This window comes from Xyrauchen texanus, chromosome 19 (genome assembly GCF_025860055.1).
Source record: "Xyrauchen texanus isolate HMW12.3.18 chromosome 19, RBS_HiC_50CHRs, whole genome shotgun sequence".
Lineage (NCBI taxonomy): Eukaryota > Metazoa > Chordata > Actinopteri > Cypriniformes > Catostomidae > Xyrauchen > Xyrauchen texanus.
Window position 1 is genome coordinate 34,886,058 of NC_068294.1, and position 13,559 is coordinate 34,899,616.

A 13,559-nucleotide genomic window follows, 5' to 3' on the forward strand; every position below is an offset into this window, starting at 1 on the left:
TTTTTGGCAATTCACATTATTTTACCTACTAGGCAGGGAGGAGATTCTTTTTTACCAGTTTATTAAAAAAGGACTATTGACCTGTGTCTCACACAATACTGTCATATCGCTTCTGAAGATATGGAGTTAACCAGTCATTAACCAGTTATGTGGCTTTATTTTATGCTGCCCTCATGCGCTTTTTGGACCTTCAAAGTTCTGGCCACAATTCACTTTCAATAATATTGAATGGGGCTTCTGGGGGAATTAATATTCAATGATGGCAAAAGAGGTTCAGAGTCACGAAAGGCTGTTAATAGCGGAGAGACAGAGGAACAGAGTAATAATTAAGTCCATACAGTAATTGTGTATGGACTTACAGAGCTGAAATATTCTTCTAAAAATCTTAATTTGTGTTCAGCAGAAGAATGAAAGTCATACTCATCTGGGATGACAAGTATGGCAATTAATTGAAGACTTGTTGGCCATCCTGCCTATTACTAGTATGTAGCACAAATCATTGTTCTGAATGGTGACAGACACTTATTCTTGACTGTGTGTGTAGCTTTGCTTTCTTTCTGCTCTGTGACATTTGGTTGTCTTTTTTCCCCAAGGACAGGTTCATCATTAACACTCAGTTTCATTCTCTTTTTCTTCTTTATTACTCTGTTCCTCTGTCTCTCTGCTATTAACAGCCTTTTGTGACTCTGAACCTCTTTTGCCATCATTGAATATTCATTGCTGAAGCCCCATTTCAATATTAATCATTGACTTATTATATGCAAGCTTAGCAGCCAACCCCGGTGAGAAAGAGCAGCCCCATGTTTGCTATAACGTTTAATGGAGGTGTAGTTGAACATCCCATTATTTCACTCATACCAGACTGAACGCTGCCTTTGTCCTGACATTAAACGGCTCAACCCACGGTTATTACTATTTCAAGCACATCTCAGAACACTGACCCATCACCCCGTGGCAACTTTGTGCATGAATAAGTCACCAGTCGACGTAATTTTTGTTTCAAAAGCCGTTTGACAGAGTGACCACTGTGGTTGAGTGATAGCTGCAGGTTGAGGGCGCTTTTATACTCTGATAGCAATTACTACACTTTATCCTGTTAGGACTTGGAGCCCATTCATTGCTGTGTGTGCAGTGAATGCATTGATTGATTTTTGTCTCTTGTTTTCTTTTCACAGGAGGTGAGGAAGGGCAGAAGAGGAAGAGGAGTAAACCGGAGGCCTTTCCCACCGCTGAAGATATTTTCTCTAAATTCCAGCACCTCTCACACTTTGACCAGCACCAGGTCACCTCTCAGGTCAGTCCATCTTGAATTAATCAACTTCTGGTGCTGGTTGCATTATTCTTCTATGTATTCTTAGAAGCATGTTGCCATTTAAAGTGACCGTATTCTGCATTTTTTAAAGCATTTTGTAATGTTAATCAAGGTTCTTGCACCAAAAACACTTTTACTAAACATTTTCATGATCATTTTCCACCCTCTCTCTGACTTGGCCAGAAAATTGTATCTTTTTAACCCCCTAAACTCTATGGACCATCGTCATGTGTCAAATGAAAGCTTTCATTTATTTTGTTGCCCTAATTACACAGTTTGAAAGATTTTCAAAAGAATCACAAAGGGAAATATGTTTTTATATGTGTATATATTTAATGCACCGTTCAATGTTGCTGTAAGCCCCAAGTAGTCAAAAATGTTATATCTGTTTTTACCTGCAGTTTTCTACAAAATGAGTGATTTTTAACTTGTCTGTGAGCTTACTTGGTTGAATAATCCAATGTTATATCTTAGATGTCCAGAACAAAATATCCAGGTAAGATTTGCTAACCTCTTCGCATGTGAAATGAGTAACAACTCACCCACCAAAATGCTGAATAGGCTTTGAAATGTAAACATGGGCGCTCATGGTTGTAACGTCAATACCATGATGATTTAAAAATGACCAATTTTTTGCAACACTTTCATTTTTTTGGGTAGAGGTAGCATTAATTTGTGAAGGATAGGGTATGTCTACAGAGTTAGTGCTGGGATAAACGATTATTTTATTTTAAACGATTAATCTAGCGATTATTTTTTCGATTCATCGATTAATCTAACGATTCATTTTCCCAGTCTGATTCAATTTCGATTATCTACCCATTAATTGACTAATAGCAATTTATACATGTTGATTTACATATCTGAATGGAAAAAAAACATGAATTCCTTAACATTGCAATATATGTTTATTGCTCTTAAAATTCCAAAATAAAAGACTATACAAGTGCAAAGTAATGCATTCTTAGTCAGAGGTAGCATTCAATAAAACCTTGAAGCCTTGAAAACACATAGGCCTAGCTTACCGGAAAAAGTGCATCTTGTAATTCTTCTTTCAGAATAAAATAACAACAACTTGATGTCTAGCATTCAATAAAAAAATAAAAAGGTTACCCAAAATACTTGTTTAGAGCAATTGAAAGAATACAGTAACCAATGTAAACTTGAGGGCTTTAAGCTAATTCAGAAAGTGCTTTTCCAACAAAAAATAAATAATGAAAATAAACATTCAGAATTCAACATTTATGTTGAACATACTGAAAAAAAGCATCTTCATTCACATGCAAATAACAACTTACACTCTGACACTTTCCTTTCACCTTAAGAATACTGTGTGTGTGTGTGTGTGTGTGTGTGTGTGTGTGTGCGTGTGCGCGCACGTGTGTGAGCATGTATTTATCAATTTGTGGGTACCAAATGTCCCCATAAGGATAGTAAAACCTGAAATTTTTGACCTTGTGGGGACATTTTGTCGGTCCCCATGAGGAAAACAGCTTATAAATCAAACTAAATTATGTTTTTTGAAAATGTAAAAATGCAGAATGTTTTCTGTGAGGGTTAGGTTTAGGGGTAGGGTTAGGTTTAGGGGATAGAATATAAAGTTTGTACAGTATAAAAACCAATATGTCTATGGAAAGTCCCCATAAAACATGGAAACACAACGTGTGTGTGTGTGTGTGTGTGTGTGTGTGTGTGTGTGTGTGTGTGTGTGTGTGTGCGGCTTCTTCAGGTGCTGGTGCATTGCCATGGTGCTAGAATGGAAGGCCATCTCCATTTTGCAAAGACGACATATCACGGAATTGTTTCCTTTAATTTAAAATAATTCCCATACTTTAGAGGAACGAGTGCCTTGCACTTCTGATAGTCTGAAGAGCCACTCGTGTTGCTACTACTCTCCGGCGCCGCCACCTTTGTTTTGGGTCTGACGAATCGACGCGCATATTTTGCGTCGACGTATTTTTTGCGTTGATGTCATCGATGACGTCGACGTGTTGTCCCAGCCCTATACAGAGTACATCAAATGGTTTTATTTCGAAAGTGAATTTTAGTTTTCTAATATATGGCCACTTTAATGGCTGTGAGGCAAAATACACGGGCAGGGTGGGCTGGTATTGTGCCTGGAAAACATATGAATGTGTGACTATATGTCTTTGGTTCTCACAGGTGTCCAGGAATGTTCTGGAACAGATCACCAGCTTTGCCTTAGGGATGTCCTATCACCTCCCACTGGTCCAACACATCCAGTTCATCTTTGACCTCATGGAATACTCTCTCAATATAAGTGGCCTCATTGACTTTGCCATACAGGTATGTTGCCCACTGAGAGCTGAACCTTAAATACTATCTCTGACTTTTGGGATTTATATGCATGCGTTACTTATGTTGTGTATAGTACTAACATGGTTATAAGGGCATCATTTTTGATGCTGTTATATTTTTGTTATAGGCTTATTGATGTGTGCTGAAGTATTGATAATACTGTTGACATCTATTGAGTTCATTTGCTGCATGATCTCATACGGATTACGCTAAATAACCAGATGTGTTACGTAATGTTAATAGCTTACGTGGTGTTTATTAATTAATTCATTAATTGCTTAAACTGGTTTTTGCCCACTAACTGATTTCCCTCTGCATGTAAACAACTTGGTGTTTTAGTGGCTTATCTAATGTGCGCATGTGCTGTGCACACATCTGTTTTATGTTTTGATGTTAAAACCAGAAAAAAAAACCCTAATCATTTTAAATCTCATATTAACAAAGATTTATTGGTTTGTCAGGTCTTTTGAATGATCTGACTGTTGCTTGTTGTGCATGTAAATGCACTCATTGTTTGTATGTGTAGTGTGTAACAGCAGTACATGTTTTGTTGTGTAGCTGCTAAATGAATTGAGTCTGGTGGAAGCAGAACTGTTGCTGAAATCTTCCCACCTAGCTGGCAGTTACACTACAGGCCTCTGTCTGTGTATCGTGGCTGTTCTGCGGAGATATCACTCCTGTCTCATCCTCAACCCTGACCAGACCGCTCAGGTCTTCGATGGGTATGTCATCTTAATCTTGTGTATTATCTACAAGACTATCCAAAAACATCTGTTGGTATAATGTATTGTGTTCATCAGTGATATTTTACCATGCTGTATTATGTCTGGCAGGCTGCGGATTGTAGTGAAGTCTGGTGTGAACCCTGCAGACTGTTCCTCAGCAGAGCGCTGTATACTGGCCTATCTGTACGACCTCTATACCTCCTGCAGTCACCTGAAGAGCAAGTTTGGAGAGATTTTCAGGTGAAACCAGTGAATCCAGGCTGTTAGTTTCCTCTTTGGAGGTTTTTGGAAATTTCTCCATATTCCCTGTCTAGAAGGTTTTATTGAACGGTTTCCTGTTTTGTGTCAATTCCCACAGTGAGTTCTGCTCAAAGGTGAAGAATTCCATCTATTGGAACATTGACCCATCAGACTCGAACATGCTATGGGATCAGATGTTCATGATCGATGCTATCGCTAACCCCACCGCCCACAACCTCAACCACTCAATGGTGGGAAAGATCCTCAACGACAGCCCAGCCAACCGATACAGCTTTGTGTGTAATGTGCTCATGGATGTCTGCGTGGACCACCGCGATCCTGAGAGGTTGGCTCCTGATCTTGTTAATATATATTTGATCTTTTGAAGGTCATGAGTTATAGTGATTTGACCATAATGTTAGACAAGGCATGAAGAAAGTTGCCTTGTTATAAATCATAAAGCAATATAATAAGATTCAATAGATTAGTAGTATTAATACATTTAATTATCAGAATAAACTATTTTACCACCAGGTAATATAGTTCATTAGCCAAACTGTTGGCTTTTTATAGTTGCCAAGCAATATAGCATCAAAGATCATTCAATGAATGCTGTGACTTTTGGCACATTAAAGGGATAGTTCACCCAAAAATTTAAATTCTCTCATCATTTACTCACCCTCATGACATCCCAGATGTGTATGACTTTCTTTCTTCTGCAGAACACAAACAAAGATTTTTAGAGGAATATTTCAGCTCTGTAGGTTCTCAGTATGCAAGTGAATGGGTACCAAATCTTTGAAGGTCCAATAGCACAAAGAAGGCATAAAAGTAATCCATAATACTCCAGTGGTTAAATCCATAACTTCAGAAGTGATATGATAGGCGTGGCTGACAAACGGATCAATATTTAATATTTTTTTTGCTATAAATCTCAATTTCACATTCTTCTTTTGTTTTTGGCGATTCACATTTTTTGTGCATATCGCCACCTACTGGCTGGGGAGGACAATTTGTACTAAAAAGGGACTTACATTTTTATCTGTTTCTCACACACACCTATTATATCGCTTCTGACTATCCAGATTTAACCACTGGAGTCACATGGATTACTTTTATGTTGCCTTTATATGCTTTTTGGAGCTTTGAAATGGTTGGTACCAATTCACTTGCATTGTGAGGACCTACAGAAGAATATTCTTCTAAAAATCTTCATTTGTGTTCAGCAGAAGAAAGAAAGTCACACAACTGGGATGGCATGAGGAAATTATGAGAGAATTAACATTTTTGGGAGAACTTTCCTTTTAATCTAAAATTCAACTGATGTGTTGCCACAGGTGTGTGTATATATCTGCTGTTTTACAATGACTTCGAAGATGTCTCATCTGATCTGATTTTAGAACTCAATTACTTTGTTTTATAATCATCAGTGAACTTAACTAATTGTAGAACAACTGCACAGCATTGAATTTACACCTGCTTTCGTGTGGTTGGATAATGCACTGTGGGTTTTTTTCAGGGTGAATGATATTGGTATTCTGTGTGCGGAGCTGACGGCGTACTGCCGCTCTCTCAGTGCAGAGTGGTTGGGCGTTCTTAAGGCTCTCTGCTGCTCTTCAAACAATGGCAACTGTGGCTTCAATGATCTGCTCTGCAATGTTGATGTGAGTCGACACCAACCACACTCGCTGTCTTGGTTTTAATCACTGATCAAAAGCACTGTGTTACCTGTTTAGAACCTTTTAAATACTCCCAGAACAGTTTTTTAGCAGCTATTGCAACTGGATCACTTCTAACATTATAAACATATCTTGTACTTCCATTTTGGAAGTTTTGTGAAATATCTCTGAAAATACTCCTATCCAAGTCATACTAGAATGACTTCATGTTGACATGTTGTTTTTTCTGTGCAACAAGATAGTTTGCCCATCATTGCATCATTATTCTGGCTGTCTAGACTAACTCTACTAGACATACTTTGTGATTATTGAACGTGTTTTCTTTGACAGGTGAGTGATCTGTCTTTCCATGATTCGTTGGCTACATTTGTTGCCATCCTGATAGCTCGACAGTGTTTGTTGCTGGAGGATCTGGTGCGATGTGTGGCCATCCCCTCCCTCCTGAACGCAGGTAAGGCTCTTTTAGTTCATCCCACAGGTTCCCAGCATTCCACACCCACCTGCCATACAGGCACCTAGTCACTGGCTACCGCAGTCTTTTTCTTGGAATTGTAGATGTTCCATTTTTCACAGTTGACTAATACAGTTTGAAGAACTCGAAAAAGTAAATATTAGCTGCCTGCCTGTTTGATGTCTCTCCACATTTTACACTGGGCAGCTCCATTTTTATCAGTGCCGGTCTGTGTACTGCAGCCAGAGATCTGCTTCTACAGCACACTGTCTGTTACTCTCGGTCTCTGATTGGTTCACTGCACAAGGAGCTATTCAGGGCGGCAGGGAAAGACAGATGAGGTTTATACACTACCAGTCAAAAGTTAGAACCCACCTACTCCCTCTTTATTATTAGTATTTTCCACATTATAGAATAATAGTGAAGTCATCAAAACTATAAATAACACAAATGGGATTTTGGGAATGATGTAGTAATTTAAAAATGTTTGGTCAATCCTCTACTTAAGCTTCTTCAAAGTAGAAGGACTTTGCCTAGATTACAGCTATGCCCACTCTTGTTATTCTCTTAAACTACTTTGTGGTACATTCTGCCATGCACTTTAAACAGTATTGAAGTTCCCATGTATGCTGGCCACTCGTTGGCTGTGGTTCCTTCGCTGTTAGTTCTAAAAAATAGTTTTGTTAAAAAAAAAGAAATACATTGACAATTTGTATTTGTCTACAGAAGTATATCTCTACACAACTAATTGAAAGCATTTGAGCACAAACCTGTAGATCAAATGTTTTTAAAATAATGAGAAACATAAATTTAGTCAAGTGTGCCCAAACATTTGACTGGAAGTCTTCATAGAGAAAAAGAGGACATGTCATGACTTCTATCTATATGTGTCAAAACACACCTTGACATGAATTTACCATTTCAAGTGTTGAGTGAATGTGCCACACCATGGGGTTATATTCCCTTTCTCTTTCAATCAAGTTTGAGAACCTTTCGGAGAACCTCAAAGGCTTTTTTTTTTTTGGTCTGGTTGTTTATTTACACAGCTCTTTTTAGTCACAGGTGGTCTGTCTCTCTGGTAGTTCGCAGTATCCTGGAGTGATCACCCCATTCTTTTTATACTGCGTTCATGCAGCTATGAGCCAGAAATTATTGGGTCATGTTCTCAGGCTAGTGCCTTTTTATGGATCAAGAGTCTGGTTATGACTGGTTTGTGACATGTTTATGTATGTGTGCAGCCTGTAGTGAGCAGGATTCTGAACCTGGAGCCAGATTGACCTGTAGGATCCTTCTTCATCTGTTCAGAACCCCACAACGCAATCCCTGCCCCCAAGATGGCACCAAATCAGGTAACACACACTATAGACTCTCCCCCACACAGTAATATCACATGATGTGAACACAGAACTCTTTGTCCACAAGGGTCATTTAACATAAGACACTGATTGAGGTCTCATGTAAACATGCAGATTTAAGAATGTTGTCTCTGTCCACAGATAAATCCACAGTGGGGATCAGGTCGTCCTGTGATCGCCACCTGCTGGCTGCCTCTCAAAACAGCATAGTGGTGGGAGCGGTGTTTGCAGTGCTGAAGGCTGTTTTCATGCTGGGTGAGACGTGGTTATCTTGCTGTTTTGCATTATGTACCGCTCAAACAGGGAAACAAGATAGCCCTAAAAGTCAAGTGTATACATTTTGCACCACTAGCAGCACCAGACAGAATTGAAATCTGTTTGATTGACTAATCCTACTGGTACATAATATTCGCTGAGTTTTTACTAACATTATCCAAAACAGATAGAAAAGAAGAAAGGCAGAGGAATATTATACAGAGATTTAGTTGACATAACGACATCATCGCTGTAATTTGTTTTTCCATTATATTTGTATATCCCTGAAAAGTGTGACTTTTTGTGTTTATTTTACAGGTGATGCAGAGCTGAAGGGATCGGGCTTCTCCCACCCTGCTGGTTTGGATGACATTGGAGAGGATGAAATGGGCTCCAAAAAATCAGGAGGCCGTAATGTCTCCATCGAAACGGCCAGTCTAGTTGTTTATGCCAAGTATGTGCTGAAGAGCATCTGTCAGCAGGTAAATTGTCTGAGGATGGTTATAATCTTACTTGTAGTAATCCACAATAAATGTAGACTGAAGACTTGAAAATGATTTCCTTGGCACAGAAACACCTTTTAGAGGGACCTTCTGAAACACACGTCCTCCCAACAAGTTGACACACAATTTTCTGATCCCATTCACTGCTCTTCTGCCCATCGTTTCCTATCCTTTTTTTACTGTACCAATCAATAAATGTGGCTACTATGTATGGCAAGCTCTATACTTAACGCTATACTTTAAAAATACATGCTGCAGACATATCGATTACTGTTACTGTGGTTTTATGGTGTTTTTTAAGTCCCTCATATCAAATCATTGATCAAATCCTGTGTACAGTGTCCAAATCAAATATGGCATCCATGTCAATAGCATCAGACCTCATTGGTGCTTATGTCATGATGGTTGGATCAGTGATGTTAGATGTTACGTATGTTTTGCCATGTTTGTTTTGGCCACTGTGCTAAAGTAAAGCTATCCCTCTTTCTTTCAGGAGTGGGTCGGTGAGCGGTGTCTGAAGTCTCTTTCAGAGGACAGCAGTGCTCTGCAGGATCCAGTGCTGGTGAACATCCAGGCTCAGCGGTTACTGCAGCTCATCTGTTACCCACACAGGCAGCTGGACAGCGAGGAAGGGGAGAATCCTCAGAGACAGCGCATCAAACGCATCCTGCAGGTCACACACTCTTAACACGATCCCACATCTAAGATAAGATTCAACTTTATTGTCATTGTGCAGAGTACTGGTACAGAGCCAATGAAATGCAGTTGTTTTCGCATATCCCAACTAAGCTGGGGTCATAGCGCAGGGTCAGCCATGAAACAGCGCCCATGGAGCAGACAGGGTCAAGGGCCTTGCTCAAGTGGTATCTTGGCAGTGCTGGGGCTTGAATTCCCAACCTTTCATTCAGTAACCCAGAGTTTTAACCGCTGAGCCACCACTGAACATTGACCATTCGATCCACACTGATCTGCCACAACATTTAAACCACTGACAGGTGAAGTGAATAACATTTATTGTTTTGTTACAATAACACATACAATATATTAGGCAGTAAGTGAGCTTCAGTTCTTGAATTTCATGTGCTGGAAGCTGGAAGAATGGGCAAGCAAAAGAATCTGAGTAACCTTGACAAGGGCCAAATTTTGATGGCTAGATGACTGGGTCATGGCATCTCCAAAACAGCAGGTCTTGTGAGGTGTTCCTGGTATGCAGTTGGTAGTACCTACCAAAAGTGGTTCAAGGAAGGACAACTGGTGAATAGGTGACAGTGTCATGGGCACCCAAGGCACATTGATGTGGGTGGGGAGCGAAGGCTAGCCCGTCTGGTCCGATCCATCAGAAGAGCTACTGTAGCACAAACTGCTGAAAAACTTAATGCTGGCCATGATAGAAAGGTGTCAGTACACACAGTTCATCGCAGCTTGCTATCTACAATGGGCACATGAGCATCAGAACTGGAATAATGAGCAATGGATGAACGTGGCCCAGTCTGATGAATCACGATGCTCTGGGCAATGTTCTGCTGGGAAATCTTGGGTCCTGGCATTCATATGAATGTTAATTTGACACATACCACCTACCTATAGATTGTTGCTGACCACTTGCACCCCTTCATGGCAACCGTATCCCCTGATGGCAGTGGCCTCTTTCAGCAGAATAATACACCCTGCAACACTGCAATAATTGTTCAGGAATGGTTTGAGGAATATGACAAAGAGTTCAAGGTGTTGACTTGGCCTCCAAATTCCACAGCTCTCAAGCATCTATGGGATGTGCTGGAACAACAAATACGATCCATGAATGCCCCACCTCGCAACTTACTGGATTTAAAGTATCTGCTGCTAACGTCTTGGTGCCAGATACCACAGGACACCTTCAGAGGACTTGTGGAGTCCATGCCTCGATGGGTCAGAGATGTTTTTGATGGGATGAGGGGGACCTATATGACATTAGGCAGGTGGTTTTAATGTTGTGGCTGATCAGTGTATATCCCCTTAGTTACTTAGAAGATAATAAAGAAGATATTTCATGTATGTCTGTGCAAGAGTATTCAAGGCTATAACTATTAGGTTTGGAATCCATGCCTTTTTCACTTATCGATAATCAGAAGATTTTCCCAATGATTAGTGATATATATCTGGATTTATTTCAGATATAAATAGGGCTGGCCATTGCACGATAGCAGCAGGGTTGATTTAAGTGGGTCACGCACAAGACCCACATGTTGCATTCTAAAATTCTAAACAATTATTTTTTATTAAGGTATATATGCACACACTGCAGGCTTGCCATCTCTGGAGGCTGTTAAAAATCCTGCAGTGCCATGTAGCTAACTCGCATGGTTTCTCATTAAATTCAACCCAAATCATTATCAAAGGACAAACATTATTATATAGATTTCTGATGATATACTTTATGTATTTTCAGTTACAAGTATGTCTTTTTGTGGTCTGATAGCTTAAATGAAATACCTGTTCAATTCTACACATACAGGGAAATTGCATAATAAACAACGCCATTTCTAATCATTCAGTTTGCACAGTTACACCAGTTTCATGCACTAACCTGCCAACTCCTCAATGTCACTTAGTTCTTTAAGTACAAAAACCTTAACTGTGGACTGCCATCAGCTTGTAATGTGTGTGTGATATCATTCCCTTGCCATCAAAGCCATCAAGCCAAGTAAAAAAAAACAGCCCACACATAGAACTGACCAGCTGAATCCAGTCAAGTTCAGTGCCGACCAGCTGCTCCAAGAGAGTTTTGGGTCTGTTTTACCAAGCAAAGCTGCTTTGAAGACCAGGACTAAATACATCAAGACAGGTGGTTTTGTGTTTTAGACACTAGGCAGCTCTGTTACTGTTGTCAGCGATGGAAGAGCACAAGGCACCAGCAGAGAAAGAACATACACTCATTTCTCTAACCTTAATTATTCATTTCACTCCCTTAAGAGTGACATTAATGATTTGTGTTGGGCTCACAGCAGCTCATTATTTTGGATTGGTTTTCATCTTTATAGACTGTGAGGACAAGGGCTCCCTTGCAATTAATATCCAGCTGGAGCTCTTAAGCTCTGCTTTGATTCATTTAAAAGCATTCTTTCCATATGCCCGTCTGTTCTTCTGCTTTCAGAACATGGACCAGTGGACCATGAGACAGTCCTCTCTTGAGCTCCAGCTCATGATTAAGCAAAGCACAAATAATGTAAGTTACTGACACAGAAGTTTTGCTGAGTTTATCTATGGAGACCAATAATTCACCAAAATGTTTTGTGAATGGTTCTTTCAAGGTTTGTTATTTCCTGATAGGTTTAATATTTGAACCCACTCTTAACAGGAGCTCTATTCTCTACTGGAGAACATAGCCAAGGCTACCATTGAAGTTTTCCAGAAGTCTGCGGAGATGAACTCGAATAACCCCAGCTGGAATGGCTCTGCTGTTGCTGGAACCTCCGTCTCCAATAGCAACAGTGCCAGCAAACTCAAACCTGTGCTCAGGTGGGTGACCTCAATCATTGCTTTTCACAAGCTCTATTTGCCAGAGGGTCTCTGCGTTCTTTAATTTTAGATGATGGCTCTTTTTGAAGTGACCCATTCACCTTGCAATGAGAGAGTTTATATTTAACAAAAAACAAAGGTTGTGTAGCTCATTGTTGGTGCCCAGCATGTTTTCTTTTTTTAATATTGTCTATATGTTTTTCCTCCAGTTCCTCTGAGCGTTCAGGTGTTTGGTTAGTGGCTCCTCTGATTGCTAAACTGCCCACCTCAGTGCAGGGTCATGTGCTGAAGGCTGCAGGTGAAGAACTGGAGAAGGGTCAACACCTTGGGCCATCTTCACGCAAAGAGAGAGATCGGCAGAAACAGAAAAGGTACTAAACTTTTGCCAAACTTGGTGACATTATTAGGCCGCATATGTGTGCTACGGAAGGAAAGGCTGTTCCAAACAGTAGGCAAGATTACGTTTTTTGACTACTTGACTAGCCATGTGACAGTATTCAGTAATACGGTATATCACGGTAATTATCAAGCACAATAGTTATCATGGGCACTTAATATACCGTAATAATTCCAGATAATCTTTTAGCCAAATTGTTTATTTCCATCAACAAATTAAGATTCACAACACTGTGTGTATGCAACACAAATGACACTCACACTCTGATGTAAACAAAACCAACTTGGACTAGAAGAATGACTGAAGGAGGAAAGTAGCCAACCCTTTATTCGCCTTCTAAAATGGTTTAGTCGGATGTGTAAGTATTTCTGAAGTATTTCGGGTTCCATAAAAATGTTGAGAGATTGTTGGTCACAGATGGTTTTCCTTTGTAAAATATGTGGCAGAAAAGTGCCAGCGAAACACAGGAACACCTCCAACAAGTCGCTCATCTGCTGGACAATCATCCTGTGCAATTCAGTGAGATAAAGGTAATTTGTGACAGTTCTGCTTTCTTTTCCAAACTGTTTTTGAAAACTGTTGCAAGTGACAACTTGGACTACAAAGAACTGTTGTTGCCGTTTGCAGATAATGTGTAGGTTGCTTTTAAGTGGCCGAAGAGTAGTTTGTTATAACTCAGCTAGCTACACAGAAACATTTGCAACTTGTAGCAACAACTAAAATACAGTTTTAATCAGCTAATACTGATAATCATCCTGTAATTAATAATGGCAATTTGGCATAATTATTTTTTGTGGGATGTGGGATATTCCGACTTGATATCTC

The 13,559-nt window shown here is 39.8% G+C and overlaps 1 protein-coding gene across 5 annotated transcripts in view; it reads left to right on the top strand.

Annotated features, from left to right (window-relative positions):
• LOC127659448 (mediator of RNA polymerase II transcription subunit 12-like) overlaps nucleotides 1–13,559 on the top strand; it is a 36,765-nt gene that overhangs the window by 9,002 nt on the left and 14,204 nt on the right. For all 5 annotated transcript variants that reach the window (XM_052149276.1, XM_052149277.1, XM_052149278.1 and 2 more), the window contains exons 17-30: nucleotides 1,176–1,294; nucleotides 3,476–3,619; nucleotides 4,190–4,353; nucleotides 4,465–4,596; nucleotides 4,715–4,942; nucleotides 6,116–6,260; nucleotides 6,606–6,726; nucleotides 7,965–8,075; nucleotides 8,223–8,336; nucleotides 8,655–8,818; nucleotides 9,333–9,512; nucleotides 11,973–12,044; nucleotides 12,177–12,337; nucleotides 12,547–12,708. In XM_052149276.1, the coding sequence (XP_052005236.1) occupies nucleotides 1,176–1,294; nucleotides 3,476–3,619; nucleotides 4,190–4,353; nucleotides 4,465–4,596; nucleotides 4,715–4,942; nucleotides 6,116–6,260; nucleotides 6,606–6,726; nucleotides 7,965–8,075; nucleotides 8,223–8,336; nucleotides 8,655–8,818; nucleotides 9,333–9,512; nucleotides 11,973–12,044; nucleotides 12,177–12,337; nucleotides 12,547–12,708 (2,017 nt within the window). The remainder of the gene's footprint in view (nucleotides 1–1,175; nucleotides 1,295–3,475; nucleotides 3,620–4,189; nucleotides 4,354–4,464; nucleotides 4,597–4,714; nucleotides 4,943–6,115; nucleotides 6,261–6,605; nucleotides 6,727–7,964; nucleotides 8,076–8,222; nucleotides 8,337–8,654; nucleotides 8,819–9,332; nucleotides 9,513–11,972; nucleotides 12,045–12,176; nucleotides 12,338–12,546; nucleotides 12,709–13,559) is intronic.